This window comes from Xyrauchen texanus, chromosome 25 (assembly GCF_025860055.1).
Source record: "Xyrauchen texanus isolate HMW12.3.18 chromosome 25, RBS_HiC_50CHRs, whole genome shotgun sequence".
Taxonomy (NCBI): domain Eukaryota; kingdom Metazoa; phylum Chordata; class Actinopteri; order Cypriniformes; family Catostomidae; genus Xyrauchen; species Xyrauchen texanus.
In genome coordinates this window covers 3,971,030-3,989,633 of record NC_068300.1, presented here as the reverse complement: position 1 = coordinate 3,989,633, position 18,604 = coordinate 3,971,030, and the positions used below count along the sequence as shown (strand labels likewise).

Sequence of the window (18,604 nt, the reverse complement as noted above, 5' to 3'; positions counted from 1 at the left end):
TAAATATGGTGGTGGATCTTTAAAGATGTGGGGCTGTTTTTATCCCAAAGGACCTAGATATCTTGTTCAGATACATAGCATCATGGACTTAATTAAACACCAACAGATACATTTTTTTAAACCTGATTGCCTCAGCCAGAAAGCTTAAAATGGGCCCTGGTTGGATTTTCCAGGAAGAAAATTATCTGAAACACATATCAAAATCAACACAAAAATGGTTAACTGACCACAAATAAAGGTTCTGCCATGGCAATCCCAGTCTCCTGACCTGAACCCCATAGAAAATCTGTGGGGTGAACTGAAGAGGAGGGTCCACCATGTGGAAATATGAATTTAAAGAATCTGGAGAGATTCTGAATGGTCTCAGATCCCTTGCCATGTGTTCTCCAACCTCATTATGCATTATAGGAGAAGACTCAGAGCTGATATCTTGGAAAAGGGAGGTTGCACAAAATATTGAATAAAAGGCTGCCAATAATTGTGCCACACATATATTTGACAAAAACATTAGTTTTTTGATCAAACTTGTGTCGTGTTTGCAATTGTTTGATATCCATTTGCTCTCCTCTTTTGCTCATATTTACCAAGGGTGCCACCACTGTATACAGTATATAAGTCTACATCCACACTAATATGTTTTCGTTTGTAAACATAAGTTCAGGTACATTTTGGCCTTCCGTCCTCATGGAGATGGCAAAAGAAATATTCTCCCAAGTGGATACATTTGAAAACGCCTTATTTGCATTTGTAGGAATTGCTGTCAGGCAGCGGAACATGAGGACAATAGTGTTTCATACCATAAATGAAAATGACACAGGGCCACACTCCTTATTTGTTTTCACATGCGCAATAAGGGGATTTAAATGTTTTTAGACTTTTCAGTGTGGACAAGTAAATTTTTTTTAACTTTTGGAAAAACGGCAGCGTGGATAAAGAGCATTTTGAAAATGTATTGGATTAATGTGGCCGTATGACACAGAAGATAATGGTTAGAAGATTAAATATAAATCCATAAATAAATAGAATAATTCATAAGTTTAAAGTGAGCCTGGTAATAATAACTGCAGTAATTATGATATTTTGGCTACTATGGTTACCATGATAAATGGTCCCTGTACATATTTGAATAAATAACAGTTTCAACAGAATCCATTGGATCAATCAGTGTCACGCTGGCCATTGACGCTCATTTGTCAGCAAAAACTGGTGTAAAGAACATTGGCAGAAATTACCACTGAGTGAATTTATGAACGAATCTGAATGAATCTTTCTGGTGAACAAATTCAAATACATTTTGAATGCCATTTGAATCCAACCCCGAAAAATCCCATCTAATAAAAAAATTATTAATCTACTGGTCACTCATAACAAAACTAAGCTATTGTTAAGAAAACACTGTTCAGTGTGTGAACATTTAATCCGGATCTCGACACAGCCAGCGTTAGATGGTTGAGGCCGTCTCACCCAATTACTGTGCCAGTTTGAGACTTAGCGCTTCTGTTAAAAGTACTCAGGCCCTCTTCCTGTAGATGTCTCACTCTCTAATTTCAAGCAATTTGATAGCATAGCGAAGTGCTTCATTTGGAATGATAAGCGTCCCAGATTAAATTTCAATAAGTTACATAGGTCAATTGACAAAGGCAGCCTAGATCTAACCAAGATATAGTTTTATTATTATGCATTCAGTCTCAGATATTTTGCTCATTGGTCGCTTCCACCTGAGAGAGCCCCTCCCTGGTTTTTTATTCAACTGGAATTTCTTGCCCCTATTTTGCCCCTGCAAAGCCTTTCTATTAAACTAACTGGAGAAGTTAAGTCACGCCCGTTATCTAGCATTTGCACGCGGTATGGACAAAAGTGTCCAGAGTGTTTTATTCTGACATTTATTTAAATGTTGCCTTGCGTATATGGCTGAGCCCAAAATTATGTATTAATAAGCCCCCATCTGCTGGTCTGAGTGGATCGTGAGGGCGGTTTATTCGCTCCGTGACCTGTATGAGAGTGTTGAGATCTTCTGAAAATATGGTTCAACATTTTAGGGTTCCCAGATTTCAGTTCTTTAGGCATTTACAGCTGCACCACCTACTCTATACTATTTTTGGAGTAGCATCCACCCTCCTAAAGCGGCAGATACTCTGGAAGTGGTGATTACTAGTTTGGTAAAGGTCATGAGGCATCAGTGTATTACTCCCAGCTAATTCAGAGTCTAGGGGACAGAGCTTCAACTTCTCTCAAGAGATTATGTGAGAAAGATTTAAATTTGGTATTGGAGGAGGGAGTGTGGGCTTGGATTCGAAGTCTACATCTAGAGATGCAAGGGTGCGTCTGATGCAATTTAAGATTTTACATCAATTCTATTGGACACCCTCTAGATTGTATAGGCTTGGTCTTAAAGACACACCCACCTGCTGGTGATGCCAATCAGAAGACCGGGACACAACCCATGTTTTTTGGGTATGTGTTAAGATTCAAGAATTTTGGTTAAGGGTTCATAGTTTTATGTTACGTATTGTACACTCAATTTTCATTTTGCCCCAGACTCTGCATCTTAGGTGATGGGATGGTAATTAATATCGGGTATAGTCATTTAAAAAGTTGGGTACTAGCAGGAGTTATGGTTGGCAGACAAATCATCCTCAGGGGGTGGAAGTTGGCTGGGGCACCCTCGTTTCGGAAGTGGTGCAGGGAGATGGGCGGGGTGGCAGCATTCGACGAGGTGATTTTTAGAAGGCTGGGAAAATGGGATTTGTTTGATAGGAAGTGGGCTGGATATTTGGCTTTTTTGGAGGGTTCTCAGGGAGGGGCAGTGGATTGATATGTTTGATGTGTATATGCATTCTTGTTTTTTGAAAGTATATATATTTTTTAAATGCTTTATTTTTTTGTTCTAATTGTTAGTGACCACTGTAGTGCATGTTTTTGTCGGGGGGAGGGGCTTAATGTATATAACTGATTCTTTTATATATATATATACATCTACATCTAAACCTCTCTCTCCACTACCTCTCCCTGAGTACCCTCCAAGAATCAGAATCAGAAAAAGCTTTATTGCCAAGTATGTTTTTTACGCATACAAGGAATTTGTTTTGGTGTTGTAGGCGCGTGTCACACATTCTCTAAATATGAAAAACAAGTATTAAAATATAAGCAATATAAATATAAATATGTCCACACAGTATATATTAAAAGTAAGAATAAAAATAAAAGAGCAGCAGAGTAAGTACAGTGGCATGTAGAGCCAGAGGTGGAGTGTGGTGAGTGTCAGGGTGGGTACCGGGCCTTGTTGATAAGACAAGTGGTGGATGGGAAGAAACTGTTCTTCCATCTGCCAAACACTTGCCCCATTTCTCAACAAACAAATCCAAATTACACAGTATACTAAATACCATTTCCTCATATGCCGCCAACCTCCCCATCCCTGTGCTCCACTCTTGAAATGGGGGTGCTCCAGCTGACTTCCATCCCCTCAAAACAGCAGGTGTTATGTTGAGTATATGTCAACATATGGTTGAGCTCGCCAAGCATCAGCAAGCGCAAGTGTTGGCGTTGTTGCTCTGGGCTTTGGCCGGATCTTTGTATACCAGGAGGCTAGATGCAGGTAGTTGATGGTCCACAAGTTATGCTTCCCCAGACAACACCGGCATGAGACAGGCCACCCACTGAGTGCTGGGCCAGTTCCTCCCTTAGGGACGTTGGTAAAACATGGAAGTAACACACAATCTACTTAATAGCTCCGTGGTACATGGTTCCTGTATGCTGTGCAGAGCCACCTAGGTGATGACACGTGCCAGACTGGGGGTCCACCAGAGATGACAAGTGGAGTCCCCGGCTCTGCGCCATCGTGTTCATGCCAGGGGCTATCGAAAATGGCCCTGCATAAAAGCAGTTCATCCATCACCCACATGGTGGCAACACCATGACCATAAACAGTGTATTTATACACTTACCAAGTATATTAGGCCACTTCATCCCTGTGGGACCCCAGACCCTGAGGGTGCGTGTCCCGGAGGGGGCGGGGCATCCATAAACAGTGTATTTGTTCACTTACCAAGTACATTAGGCCGCTTCATCCCTATGGGGCCCCGGACACAGGGGGTGTGTACGGCAGTGGGCTGGGCTGTCAATAAACAAATGATTTGTCCACTTACCAAGTATATTATGCCATTTCATCCCAAAACACAGGAAGATACCACATGCAATGTATTTAATGGCCATCAAAGAATAGGTTTATGGACATTTTAATTCTTATTAAAATAATTATTATTGTTTGAAACAAATTTTGCACTCAAGGCATACAAATGAAAACAATATACATAACTTTTCATTAAAAATTATGATTAACAAGCATAAAACAGGACTGACCACAATTAATGTATTTGGATGCAATTGAATACATAGCAGATGGAACCTTCCTGAGGACTTGATGTCCACCAACCATGTCTTTGACACCAGCTGAATTCATTGAGAGTGAGATGGTCCCTTGAGCAATGTATATAATGGGTTCTGATTACCTGGTTCATGGACATACATTTTTATAAGGTGCCTGATCAAAATATTGACTAAAATATATTAAGGTTACTATATGAATCCCCCTGAACAGTATGCACCATTTAAAACCTCAAAAATCAACTGTCCATCAACCATGTAAATGTTTGTATTGTATACATTGCAGGTGGGATCTCCATATCTCATGGTTGGGACAACTTAGCACTCATGTCCTTGCCCTTTCAATGGTGCAAATTTTAAGTAGTTCAGAGAAAAAACTCAAATGGCTTTGAAAATTCTAAATCTTTGAATTTCTCCAATCTTCATAATATTCAAAACATTAACAGATGAGGTCAAGACAAGCACAGGAGTGCAGGTTTCATCTCCCGAAGTGGTTCCCTCTCTGAGAAATGGAGATCCCACCAGCAATGTATACAATATAAAACATAAATGGTTGGTCGACAATTTTTGAGTATTTGAATGGTGCATATTGTTCAGAAGGAGTCACATAGTCACCTAAATATATTTTTTAGTAAATTATTTAATCTTGTAACTTTAAAAATGGATGTTCAGCAAACATGTATTTTGATAATGTAAATACATTGTATTAGGCATCATCCATCCCATCTCCAATGTATTTTTATTATCAAAATTAAATAGTTGGTGGACATCAATTTTTATAAGGTCCTTAATCAAATTATTGACAAAACATATATTAAGGTGACTATATGAGTCCCCCTAAACAAGATGCGCCCTTCAAAACACAATATAAAAATATACAACCATGTATATTTGCTTATGTAAATACATTGCAAATGGGATGGTCCCTTGTACAATATATTTGCATTATCAAAAATACATGGATGTTGGACATAATTTTTTATTAGGTCTATAATCAAATTACTGACAAAAACATATTTACTTGACGATGTGACTGCCTCTGAACAATATGCACCCTTCAAATACTCAAAAAAATCAACTGTCTAACAACCATGTATATTTTTGTATTGTATACATGGCAGGCAGGATTCCATAAAACCTGCCCTTCTGTGCTTGCCTGACCCTCCCATCTCCAATGTATTTACATTATCAAAAATACATGGATGGTGGACATCAATTTTTATAAGGTCTATAGACAGATAAATAGATAGACAGATATTGTACATATTGAGAATTGCACTGTGGACAAGTGCTGAAAAGTGTACTTTTTAGCACAAAATCACAGACAGTTTAGTTTTTTTTATTTTTCTTCAATCTTCCAGATATTCAAAACAAGAACAGGGGACATCAAGACAAGCACAGGACTGCAGGTTTCAGCTCTCTAATTGGTCCCAGTGTCGAGATATGGAGATCCCACCTGCAATGTAAACAATACAAAAATATACATGGTTGTTGGACAGTTGATTTTTTGAGTATTTGAAGGGTGCATATTGTTCAGAGGGAGTCGCATAGTAACCAAGGTCCATAGTTAATATTTTGAGTATGGGCCTTGTAAAAATGTTATTGTATTTTTGCCAATGTAAATACATTGGTAATTGGATGGTCCCTTGTAAAATGTACTTTGCCTGACATGGTCCTCCTTTCAGAATCATCAAGGCAGGTGGTCCTACTGGAATTGACTGTGCCCTGGGAAGACCGAATGGAAGAGGCGTTTGAACGGAAGAGGGACAAGTATGAGGAATTGGCTGGTGAATGCCGTAGCAGAGGATGGAAGACCCGCTGCCTCCCCATCGAGGTTGGCTGCCGAGGGTTTACCGGCCAGTCGCTCTACAGGGCCCTCAAGCTCCTGGGAATAAGGGGACTGCACATTAAGAAAGCTATCAGGAACATCACGGATGCTGCTGAAAAGGCATCTAGATGGATGTGGATCAAAGGGGTGATCCGTGGATCACACATGATACCTAGTCACAAGTCGGGGACTGATCACCCCTGGCTGGGTCGCCTGGGCGAGGGTGTATGATGTTGAAAGACCTAAAACACCCGATGACTCCAGGTTACATCACTGATGATGTGTCTAGGTCACACCTGCAAGGTGTATGTTAAATCAACATTGTCAAAAATCATGTATGGTGGACATTTGACTTATACACATTTTATTATTCTTGACAATAAACCTGATTGATTAAACCTTGTGTGCTCCATAGAACCATTCATCTAAACAACATCTCATATTTTTTGGCCAATACATACCTTGCAGCTGGTATCTTCCTGAATGACTTAAAGTTTTTTCTTATATGATTACATATATAATTATCTTTTTTTAATGTAACCACTTTAAGGGTAATTATACATTTCAGTAGAACCCATTTATGTAACTTACAACTCATTAATATGTATAATTTGCATAAAAATCAGTGTACAAAACCATGTATTTGGTGGTCACCAAATACTAGGTTTATGAACATTCATTTAAATGTATTTTATACACATTTGTAATACATATTATTTATTAAACCAACTGTTTAGCACTCAGGGCATACAAATAAACATATATGCATAATTTTTAAGTCAAAAACATGTCCAATTTGCATAAAACAATCTGCTTCCAAAAAACATGTATTTGGCAGCTATTACATTGCAGGTGGGCCTTCTTACATGAAAGATTGAAAATACCCTTTAATGTGGAGCAAACATCTAGAGACTTCAAATGCTTATTTATTGACCCCTTATGAAAAATATTTTGACATTTTATTTTGATTGGTGCAGGGCAAGTACTTGAAAAAAAAAAAAACAGGAAAAATATTCCGGGAAAATAACTCACTTTTCACTCGACACTCTGCCAATTTAGCACTTAACCAACTCATTCAGACTTCAAACTTTGAACACTGTCTAGGGGAACCCTAAGAAGATATAGATTTCAAATTGGAGTCATTTGGAGGTTTCTGAGTGATGGCCAACAACAGAGAATAGAAATGGATGGAATACATTACATGAGGGTCAACAAGGTGGCACCCTGATGGGCCCTCGATAATTTACTAGGAGGGCAAACGATTCTGGTGACTTTTTGTTCAATGTCCAAAAAATGCATTTAAAGGGCACAGCGGCACCCACCTTGTGCTCTGAGGTAAATTAGAGTTAAAAAGAGCAATAAAATGCCAAGCACTATGAAGGTCCTTAAAAGCACTCAGGATTAACTTGTGGGATGCTAGGGTGCTGCCTGGTACCAATCATGGTGATGTATGTCATCAGGGGGCACTCTGGAGCAAAAGGCATGTAAAGGCACCTTTTACTTAGGTATGTCCAAACTGTGATCCCAGTGCCAGTCTCTGATTGCAAATTAGGAAATAAAGATCTGTGTGACTACGGACAGCAATGGATGAGGACCAGTAAAGACTACTGTGCAAAATTCCTGAAAGCAGTTGTATGTATCCACAAACAAGAAACTACATATGATCTTTGTATCTGTAATATGAATAGCACACGAGAGTAGAAATGTTAAGATGTAAAATAAGTGTTACCTACCCACATCCAATAACACCATTTGCAATAGAGCAAAAAGCCCCCCTACTACGCACGCACAGCCCCCATTTGGGCTATCAGCCGAGGAGAGGGATAAGTGCAGCGGGATGTGGCAGTTCAGGAGAGAGCTACAAACAGCTGACCTTTATGCATTTGTGCTTAGGTTTTGTCTTTATATTCTAATGTCTCATTAAACATTACTTTGATGCTGTGTCTGGTTCCCATCTCCTCCTTTCCATTGAAACCTGCTACACTGGTGCCGAAACCCAGGGAAACTTTATTCACTATGGGTGTGTAGGGGATTACAGCTTGGGCCCGTAGACCAGTAGGCTTGGAATGAAGACCAGGAGTGGAGGTGTCAATCAAACTAGTTGAAATTTTACTGAAGACAGTTGTTTGCAAAAACAAATGACAGAAGTCAGCAGTACAAAAGCCTCTGAGTTCGAAGACAGGAGAATCACGAACTGACTCGTGTTCAAAAACATCAATACTTATAGTCAGATACAGAATCAAGTTAACCTTAATGCTATAGCTTCTAGAATTCTGATTTTGGTTACAAGCATAGATAACTATAGAAAATTCCTGAACATAGTCATTGTGTACATCGTTTATCTCGTTGATTGTTGGCATGACGCATTCGTTCAGTATATAGGCTCCAATGATCCGAGTCAGGTCATAGGCCATGGACAGTCTTCCCTTTATGGACAATAGTAGGTCTCTGAAGTCCACTTGTCCACCTCTTAACTGCTATTCTCACTTCACTCAATTCCTGAAACAGAATTACTTTTGGAGAAACACTCACACAGTTTATCCCATTCAAGTTCTTATACTACAAAGATTCTATTGGAGACTGGTCTTATCTTATTGAAACTCAAATCATAGAAATTGGAACATTAACTCAGGGCATCTGAAGTGGTACTCTTATTAAGCTGGCAGAAAACATTCACAATCAATGTATGTTGTTGGGTCCTATAGACACTAGAAAAGTGGCTCCAAAAGCATGAAGACAGCTATGGAATGGTCTTAAATGGCCTGTATGAGCATGACACCACAAAGAACATGTATTAAGATACTTAGAATAATAAATTATATGCTAAAAAGGATATATGTGATAAAAATACTGATTAGTTCCACTAAAATAATTCACTTAATCACATTAGGTTAAATGCTGATCGGTTTCAAATTAATTCACTAAAAGGATATATATATTGAAGAGGACGAGGTGGTGATCAGGGCATCCACCCCTTCAGGTGCACAAACAAAGATTAATCTTACATTTAGATTAAATCAAGGTTTACCTGAAAATTCTGTGTCTGTTAATTTGTGGTGCTGACGAGAGGAGGCAGTCAATATGAGACCTGTTGTCCTTTTTTCTTAAATTATGATGCCATATTTTAAATCTTGTGACATTTTACATGCTGTTGTGACATTTTCTTAACCTCATTGATCTGCCCTGTGTACTAATCTAGAGCTAAATTCAGAATCTATCATGGAGGACAAAATTAATCACAGGTGAACATTTTCAGTACAGGTTAAAAGTTTAATCTCTAATTTGTTAAATCGTAAATAAAATTAAGTGGTACGACACATTTAAAATTTTAATAAAACTAACGTGTAGATCAAACAATCCTTATTGGTCGGATTTTAACCCAAACTGGAGAGGACAGCAATTGTCTCTGGTCAGTTATGCCACAAAAACTACTTTTCCCACATGAAGAGCATTTGTATGATTTTTCTCCAGTATGAATTCTCTCATGTTTTTTCAGGTTGTGTGACAGTGAAACTCTTCACAGTGTGAACACTTTCAAGGTTTTTCTCCAGTATGAATTCTCTCATGTGTTTTCAGGTTTTGAGACTGAGTGAAACTCTTTTCACAGTGTGAGCACTTGTAAGGTTTTTCTCCAGTATGGATCCTCTCATGTGATTTCAGGTGTTCTGACCGGGTGAAACTCTTTTCACAGCGTGAACACTTGTAAGGTTTTTCTCCTGCATGGATTCTCTCATGTTTTTTCAGGTCTTGTGACTGAGTGAAACTGTTTTCACAATGTGAACACTTGTAAGGTTTCTCTCCAGTATGGATTCTCTCATGTTTTTTCAGATCTTGTGACTGAGTGAAACTCTTTTCACAATGTGAACACTTGTAAGGTTTCTCTCCAGTATGGATCCTCTCATGTGTTTTCAGGTTATGTGAGTGAGTGAAACTCTTTTCACAATGTGAGCACTTGTAAGGTTTTTCTCCAGTATGGATTATCTCATGTTTTTTCAGGTTTTGTGTGTGAGTGAAACTCTTTTCACAGTGTGAACACTTGTATGGTTTTTCTCCAGTATGAATCATTTGGTGCTGTTTCAAGAGGCCGGCTGTAGTAAAGGTCTTCCCACATTCAAAGCACATATGAACCCCCACACCGGTATTCTCATCTGTGTGAGTTTTCAGATGTTTTCTCAGGCTTGAATTCAAAGCAAATGTTTTACCACACTTTTCACATTCAAATGATCTCTCTCCAGAGTGATAACAGAGATGACCTTTAAGACAAACTATATTTGAGAAACTATTTCCACACTGATGGCACGTGTACGGTTTCTCTCCAGTATGAACTTTCATGTGTTTATTAAGCCGGCTTTTATTTGTGATACACTTTCCACACTGTGAGCAGGTGAAAGTATTATTGGCTGCTCTTGTTTTATGCTTTTCTGGTGATAAATTCTTCTTAGTCTTTGAGTCCCTCAAAGATTTTTCTCCAGTTGTGAAATCATAATGTTTCTGACACTGAAGTTTCTCCTCCACTTCATTCAGTTCTTGACATTGCTCTTTCACTTCCATCAGCTCTAAAATAAACACAGTAATTGGACAAAAATCAATTCAAGAGGGACAAATGTAAAAAGTAATCAAATTGAACCTTAAATCAATGCCAGAACACAACAAATGTCCAGTATTAATTTGTGATGTTTGCTGTGCAAGCTGTATTTATTTAAACTGTTTATTCTACCTGATAAATGCACTTAATGATCATAGTCATCAGGGTTTTAAATTAACACCAACCTCACTCTTATTAGACTCTTTGGCAGGTGACGTTTTCACAGTTTTTCCTGCATTGAAAATTCTGTGAAAGTTGGGCCACTGCCAAAGCAAATATTTTATTAATCTCATGTTCAGCACTTTATAAGCACAAAATATGCTGCTCATATCAGATATGCGCATCTGCAAATGCCGAATGAAGTGTGGTCTTGCATCAGGAATGTAAACTACTCATCTTTTAGCTAGTCAACTTTTTTTAAAGCTAAAGCAGATACATTTAAACACTTTAATGTTTTAAACTCAAACTTATCAGCTTAAAATACACCCCTGGGACACCTGCTTTGACTTGCTCACCTTTTTCACCTCTCATGAGTTTGCATCCCTGCACACAAAACTTGTGACCAATTTTTATTCTACAGAGAACGTTCAACTTTAAAGTGCTACAAAGAAAATCAGACATTTCAAATGGCTAGACAGCCCTGATGTTTTAAACAGCACTGATGAGGTAAAGAACCAATGGGGGGCAGGCTACTGCAACAGATAACACAGAGAGAAAACAAAACACATACACCTAGAGGGCCTAACAAAAGGTAATCCAATCTTTGGATGATGATGATACCAATTTTTCCTTCCCAGAAGTATGAACAATAAAATTATGTATTTAATTGGGGATTATATGCTATTTTGATTTTATTTACATGTTCATTTCAAAATGTCAGTTTTTGCAGTTTACAGTGCACCCGGAAAGTAATCACAGCGCTTCACTTTTTCCACATTTTGCTGTTACAGCCTTATTCCAAAATTGATTAAATTCATTATTTTCCTCAAAATTCTACAAACAATACCCCATAATGACAACGTGAAAGAAGATTGTTTGATATCTTTGCAAATTGATTAAAAATTAAAAAACTAAATAAATTACATGTACATAATTATTCACAACCTTTGCCATGACACTCAAAATTGAGCTCAGGTGCATCCTGTTTCCACTGATCATCCTTGAGATGTTTCTACAACTTGATTGGAGTCCACCTGTGGTAAATTCAGTTGATTGGACATGATTTGGAAAGGCACACACCTGTCTATATAAGGTCCCACAGTTAACAGTGCATGTTAGAGCACAAACCATGCCATGAAGTCCAGGGAATTGTCTCTAGACCTCAGAGACAGGATTGTATCAAGGCACAGATCTGGGGAAGGGTACAGAAACATTTCAGCAGCACTGAAGGTTCCAATGAGCACAGTGGCCTCCATTATCCATAAATGGAAGAAGTTTGGAACCACCAGGACTCTTCCTAAAGCTGGCCGCCCGGCCAAACTGAGCAATCGGGGGAGAATGGCATTAGTCAGGGAGGTGACCAAGAACCCGATGGTCACTCTGACAGAGCTCCAGCGTTTCTCTGTGGAGAGAGGAGAAACTTCCAGAAGAACAACCATCTCTGCAGCACTCCACCAATCAGGCCTGTATGGTAGATTGTCCAGACGGAAGCCACTCCTCAGTAAAAGGCCCATGACAGCCCACCTGGAGTTTGCCAAAAGGCATCTGAAGGCCTCTCAGACCACGAGAAACAAAATTCTCTGGTCTGATGAAACAAAGATTGAACTCTTTGGCCTGAATGGCAAGCATCATGTCTGGAGGAAACCAGGCACCCCTCATCACCTGGCCAATACCATCCCTACAGTGAAGCATGGTGGTGGCAGCATAATGCTGTGGGGATGTTTTTCAGCGGCAGGAACTGGGAGACTAATCAGGATCGAGGGAAAGATGAATGCAGCAATGTACAGAGACATCCTTGATGAAAACCTGCTCCAGAGCGCTCTGGACTTCAGACTGGGGCAAAGGGTCATCTTCCAACAGGACAACGACCCCAAGCACGCAGCCAAGATAACAAAGGAGTAGCTACGGGACAACTCTGTGACTGTCCTTGAGTGGCCCAGCAAGTGCCCAGACTTGAACCCGATTGAACATCTCTGGAGAGATCTGAAAATGGCTGTGCACCAACGCTCCCCATCCAACCTGATGGAGCTTGAGAGGTCCCGCAAAGACGAATGGGAGAAACTGCCCAAAAATAGGTGTGCCAAGCTTGTAGCATCATACTCAAAAAGACTTGAGGCTGTAATTGGTGCCAAAGGTGCTTCAACAAAGTATTGAGCAAAGGCTGTGAATACTTATGTACATGTGATTTTTGTTCAGTTTTTATTTTTAATAAATTTGCAAATATTTCAAACAAACTTCTTTCACATTGTCATTGAGGTATTGTTTGTAGAATTTGAGGAAAATAATGAATTTAATCAATTTAGGAATAAATTGATACATAAAAATCAACTGTAACATAAAAAAAAATAGAAAAAGCGAAGCGCTGTGAATACTTTCCAGATGCACTTTGTGTCATTATGCTTGTCACCAAACCTGATCATGGAGTTACAAAGACACATAATAAAATGTTTTCTACAAATAATTTATTTCAAACATAAAAATAGTAAACGCATAATAATGTCAAAAAACTAACATCAAGAAACAGAAATGAACTGCAAAATTCTAAAAGTTCAGTATTAAGAGTATAAAACTTACTATAATAAACATTTATTTTGCAAAGGTGTGTGTGTGTGTCCGATTGCTGTCATCAAGTGGAAAACAACAGTTGACTTGTAGCTCCACTTATTGATGCCCTAGTTCTGTGTGTGTTGTGCATTGTGAGTGTATTCTCATCTCCACTCTTCATTTCTGAGTGTGTATGTTTAGCATTGTTGTGGATTTATTGGTTTTATTTGACAAATGCAATAAAACAGTGTTGTGTTAATGTCTAACCAGTTCATTATTGTGTGTGTTTTGCACTGAGGATATTTTAGAGACTCACCCTGTAATTTCTGTCTGTTTTTTCCTGCATTGTGGCTGATTTATTGATTGTATTTGACAGATAAAATACATTTAAATAAAAATAAATCTTTCCCATTCATTATCAAAAGTCTGTCAATTCTGACACGAATACCAAATGTGTTGCTTTTTTTATGAGCATGTAGACTTAGAAATAGAATCAAGCTCAATATTTGTCAGATGGCAAATGGAGGAAAAGTCACTAAGTATTGTACTGCTCAGATAAAGGAAACCATTTTTATTACATTTAAAAAATTAACCTGTAAAAAATTACTGAATACCACGTTTGAGTCTGGGACAATCAACCTCACTGCATATGTCGAAACAATCACATTAATAAATGTGTGCTGCACGAACATTTAAAATGTTTTGACATTGATCCTGTCCTATCCCTGTGTCAGAATCATGGGGAGGCTTTGCAGTCTTGAACACTCGCGTGATGAATCCTGGTATCAACTCTCTCAATTGCTGTGAGAGTTTGCCATCACTTCCCCAAGTAAACGGCACACACATACAAGGCTGTCCACGTGATGTAAAAGAAAACGGGACTCATCGGACCAGATTACCTTCCTCCACTGCTTCAAGGTCCAGTTCTGAAACTTGCGTTCCCATTGTAGGAGCTATCAATGATGGACAGGGGTCATAATGGGCACTCTAACTGTGCAATGCACTATGTGTTTTGACACATTCCTACTGTAACCATTTTTACAATTTTCTGTGACTTTTGCCACAAAAGACCTGTTGTGCTCACGCAACGATGAGCCTTGGCTGCCCAACCCTGTAGCCAGTTTGTGGTTTGTCCCTCCTCTGACAACTGTCGTTAGGTACCTTGACATTTGGCTTTGTTACGAGATGATAAACATTATTTGCTTCAACTGTGAATGATCATAATGTTTTGGATCATCACTGTACATATCTGTTAACATCTTAGTAAATGTAGTTTAGTGTTTCACAACCCTTTAAATACAGGTTACGTTCTTTACTTATGGTGGGACGCAACTTTAGGTCCATTGTAAAATCTGGGTCTCGAAGCAAAACCAGTTGAGAAACACTGGCCTAAAAATCCAACCCACACAGGATGACGAAATAGAATAATGAAGTGTACTTTATTCATTATTTGCAGCATTCTTATTCTGAAGTTGGAGGGCAAGTGCACATCATTACTGTTTCTTTTCTGTACATCCAAAAACGTGTAGCATCGCTGGTAAAAAGTTTAGTACATGCACCTTTTTAAAAGACAACTGAGCACTTAAATGAAAATAAAAACGGCAAGGAACTATTTTGAGTGATAAAATGACTTGTAAAATGACAGCTGATTGACATGAAAATGTAAATTATTAAAAGAAGAAACATACCTGAAATATAATCTTCATCATCTCTCTGTTGTTCCTCTACTGTGATTTCTTCTTTTATCTCCTCCAGCTTCACTTCAATCTCTGCTGGTGTCTGCTGCATCTGCTGTTCTCCAGCATTACAGACAGAAGTCAGAGACTCTGTGGAGGTTTGATCATCATCATCATATTTATCATTTTCATTACTCTGTTGTTCCTCTTCTTTTATCTCCTCCAGCTTCACTTCAATCTCCGCTGGTGTCTGCAGCATCTGCTGTTCTCCAGCGTTACAGACAGAAGTCAGAGACTCTGTGGAGGTTTGATCACCCTGATTACCGTCATTAGAATAGAGTTTCTCCATCAGTTTTGTCTTTAGTGACGTCACCTCTTTCTTCAGCTGAGAGATTTCTGTGATGAAATGATCAATATCCAGCATGGACAGATCAGTTCCTACTGATTTACTGCAGATCACATCCACCTGCTGTCTCAAGATGAATATCTGAACATAAAATCATATTCATTATAATGAACTGACATTCATCAAACACAAAAACATTATTATAAGATTATAAACAGCTCTGTTAAATAACTTTGTTTCTGATATGATAGCCTATAAATATAAATGTGTGCTTGCAGTTTGGTTTCATTTTTCACATATACTCACCTTCATTTAACTAATTTACAACCAGACGATGAATTTAATGAGCTCATTTATAAGAAATTAAACATGATATTCTCACATTTCTGCTTGTTTCTCCTGAAACTGAATATTTTAAAGCGTCCATCACAGAAAATTCACATCAAAGCAAATTAAAATCCCACAAATTAAGTTAAACACATTGAACACCTACCGAATTGTGTGAAAAGTGGATGGAAACTAGATTATTGACAAACTCTTATAAAAATATTTTTATACATTGGAACTCTGTTTTAAAATGGCATATTCCATCAGCTCCACTGATAAAGTTAGTAAAGTTTTTTGCATCAAAACATCGCCCTCTCTCTGGACTGACATTGAACAAGTTTTGTGTTATATTTACCATGATTTTACTACAGTATCCATATTTTAACCGTGATATTCGTAATGAAACTATAGTACCACCATAGTAATAAAACAGGAAAATGAAAACTGTGGTTAATTTTGTGTTATTATGGTTTGAGCACAAATATCATAGTTTAACTATGGTTACTGTAGTAGTTTAATCACGGTATTTGAAGTAAAACCATAATAATCACAAGATTAACCATGATAAATCTATAGTCAAATAAAAACACACTGAAGACTAAAAACATACAATATAAAATAATGGCTTTACTATAGTAGTTACCATGACAGTGTGATGTTTTTGCTCTGAAACATGGTTTTACTATAGTAGTATTGTAGTAAACATGAATGAGGTGGGACATGATTGTTTTAGTATTTATGGGACCAAAACCATGTTTGAATATAGATTATTCATGGTTAATCTTGTGATTACTTTGGTTTTATTACAAATACAATGATTAAATTACCTCAGAAATCACAGTTAAACTACAGTTATTGTAGTAAAACCATCATAATCAAAACATTGTTTTTTTAAACACAGTATTCGTTTTACTGTAGTACTATAGCTTCGCTACGGATATAATGGTTAAATATGGTTACTGTAGTAAAATCATGGTACATTTTTGCGAGGGAAAGTAAAACTATTTCAGAAACAAATTCCCCCTGAAAGGGCTCCGACGTTTTTTTGTTTGTTTCTCCTGAAACTGAATATTTTAAAGAGTCCGTCACAAAACCGCCACAAACGACGATAATAATCTTCTATTACGACCATTAAAACGTCAAAGAGAGAAAAACAATATGCACAGAAAAACACAACTGAATTTCAACACATTCAAACTCTTACAGATCAATTCTTCGCTGCTTCTTCTTCTTGTGTTTGATGGCGCTCCTGCGTCTCCTACTGGACCGGAGTGTGAACGCGCAAGCATCGCTTGCTGCAGCTTGCAGAACGGAGCGGGGCTACATATGAGGCGGGGCTACAAGTGTCGTTCCGCCCATAACTAACTCTCATTGGCTCGGTCATCTTTCATAGGTGTGCATGTTAGGAAATGCGTTATAAAATAGTTCCTCCCGATAATTTTGATTATAGTGCTGTGGCTCATAAGTGATATGAAATTGTGTTGTACCTCACAGTTCTTTACAAACAGATTTAGTTGGAGTCAGACAGAGAATGCAACATGTGCAGAGTGCAAAATCCTACTATGGTGAAGATTCAAATAATTAATGTGTAGGTTGTATTCCCAAATTATTTAGGAAGATAATATAGATTATAGACCTACATCTCTTAAAGAGCCCCAATTATGTTTTTTCAAATATTACCTTTCATGTAGTGTGTTATACAGCTGTTTGTGAATGTTAAAAAAGTCAACAAAGTTTTAAAAATGTATTATTTATTATTATTTAATAAGTTATTGACTCCTAAAAGAAAGAACTCGTGTTCAAAAACATCAATACTTATAGTCATATAGAGCATCAAGTTAACGTTAATGCTATAGCTTCTTGAATTCTGATTGTTACAAGCATAGATAACTATAGAAAATTTCTGAACATGGTCATCGTGTACATCGTTTATCTCATTGATTGTTGGCATGACACTTTAGTTCCATATATAGGCTCCAAGTTTCCAAGTCAGGTCATAGACCACAGACAGTCTTCCAGTTACGAAGAATAGTAGGTCTCTGAAGTCCACTTGCCCACCTCTCAACTGCTATTCTCACTTCATGCAATTCATGAAACAGATATACTTTTGGAGACACACACACACACACACACACACACACACACACACACACACACACACACACACACACACACACTCACACATGTTGTGTTTCCATGTTTTATGGGGACTTTCCATAGACATAATGGTTTTTATACTGTACAAACTTTATATTCTATCCCCTAAACCTAACCCTACCCCTAAACCTAACCCTCACAGAAAACATTCTGCATTTTTACATTTTCAAAAAACATAATTTACATGGTGTTTGAACATAAATGTGTGTTGGCAGTGTGTGTACAAATCCACTCAGTCCTTTTTTTTAAAATCCCAATTAATAATAAACACTGTCTCAGAAAAAGCTGTTGGCAGATTCTGCATAATTTGACATCACATTGTACAGGCCCTGCCCACAATTGTTGACGGACACTGGTGTTTTGGCATAGACCTGCTCTGAACGAGTTGCACACAGTCCACCATTGTTTCGATGCCGGAGCAGCTGTAGACAATAATGTCCCCTAAGCAATTGAGGGGTTTTGTTGTTGGATGTAAGACTGAACATAGCTGTCATCATTTACTCCTGACATCTGAGCCACTGAAGATGCAGTGGATTAGTTTTGTTTTTGAAGGGAATGCGCCCTCCAATCTATCTAAATGCGTTTATGTTTGCGCA

General features: G+C 38.1%; 1 protein-coding gene across 1 annotated transcript in view; it reads right to left on the bottom strand.

Moving 5' to 3' along the window:
• Positions 1–17,112, bottom strand: part of LOC127618935 (zinc finger protein 91-like) — a 53,712-nt gene extending 36,600 nt beyond the window's left edge. The window contains 3 exon segments of the mRNA XM_052091637.1: positions 9,752–10,770; positions 15,191–15,665; positions 17,056–17,112. Of these exon segments, the coding sequence (XP_051947597.1) occupies positions 9,752–10,770; positions 15,191–15,602 (1,431 nt within the window). The 5' untranslated portion in view covers positions 15,603–15,665; positions 17,056–17,112.
• Between the last annotated feature and the right edge of the window lie 1,492 nt (positions 17,113–18,604).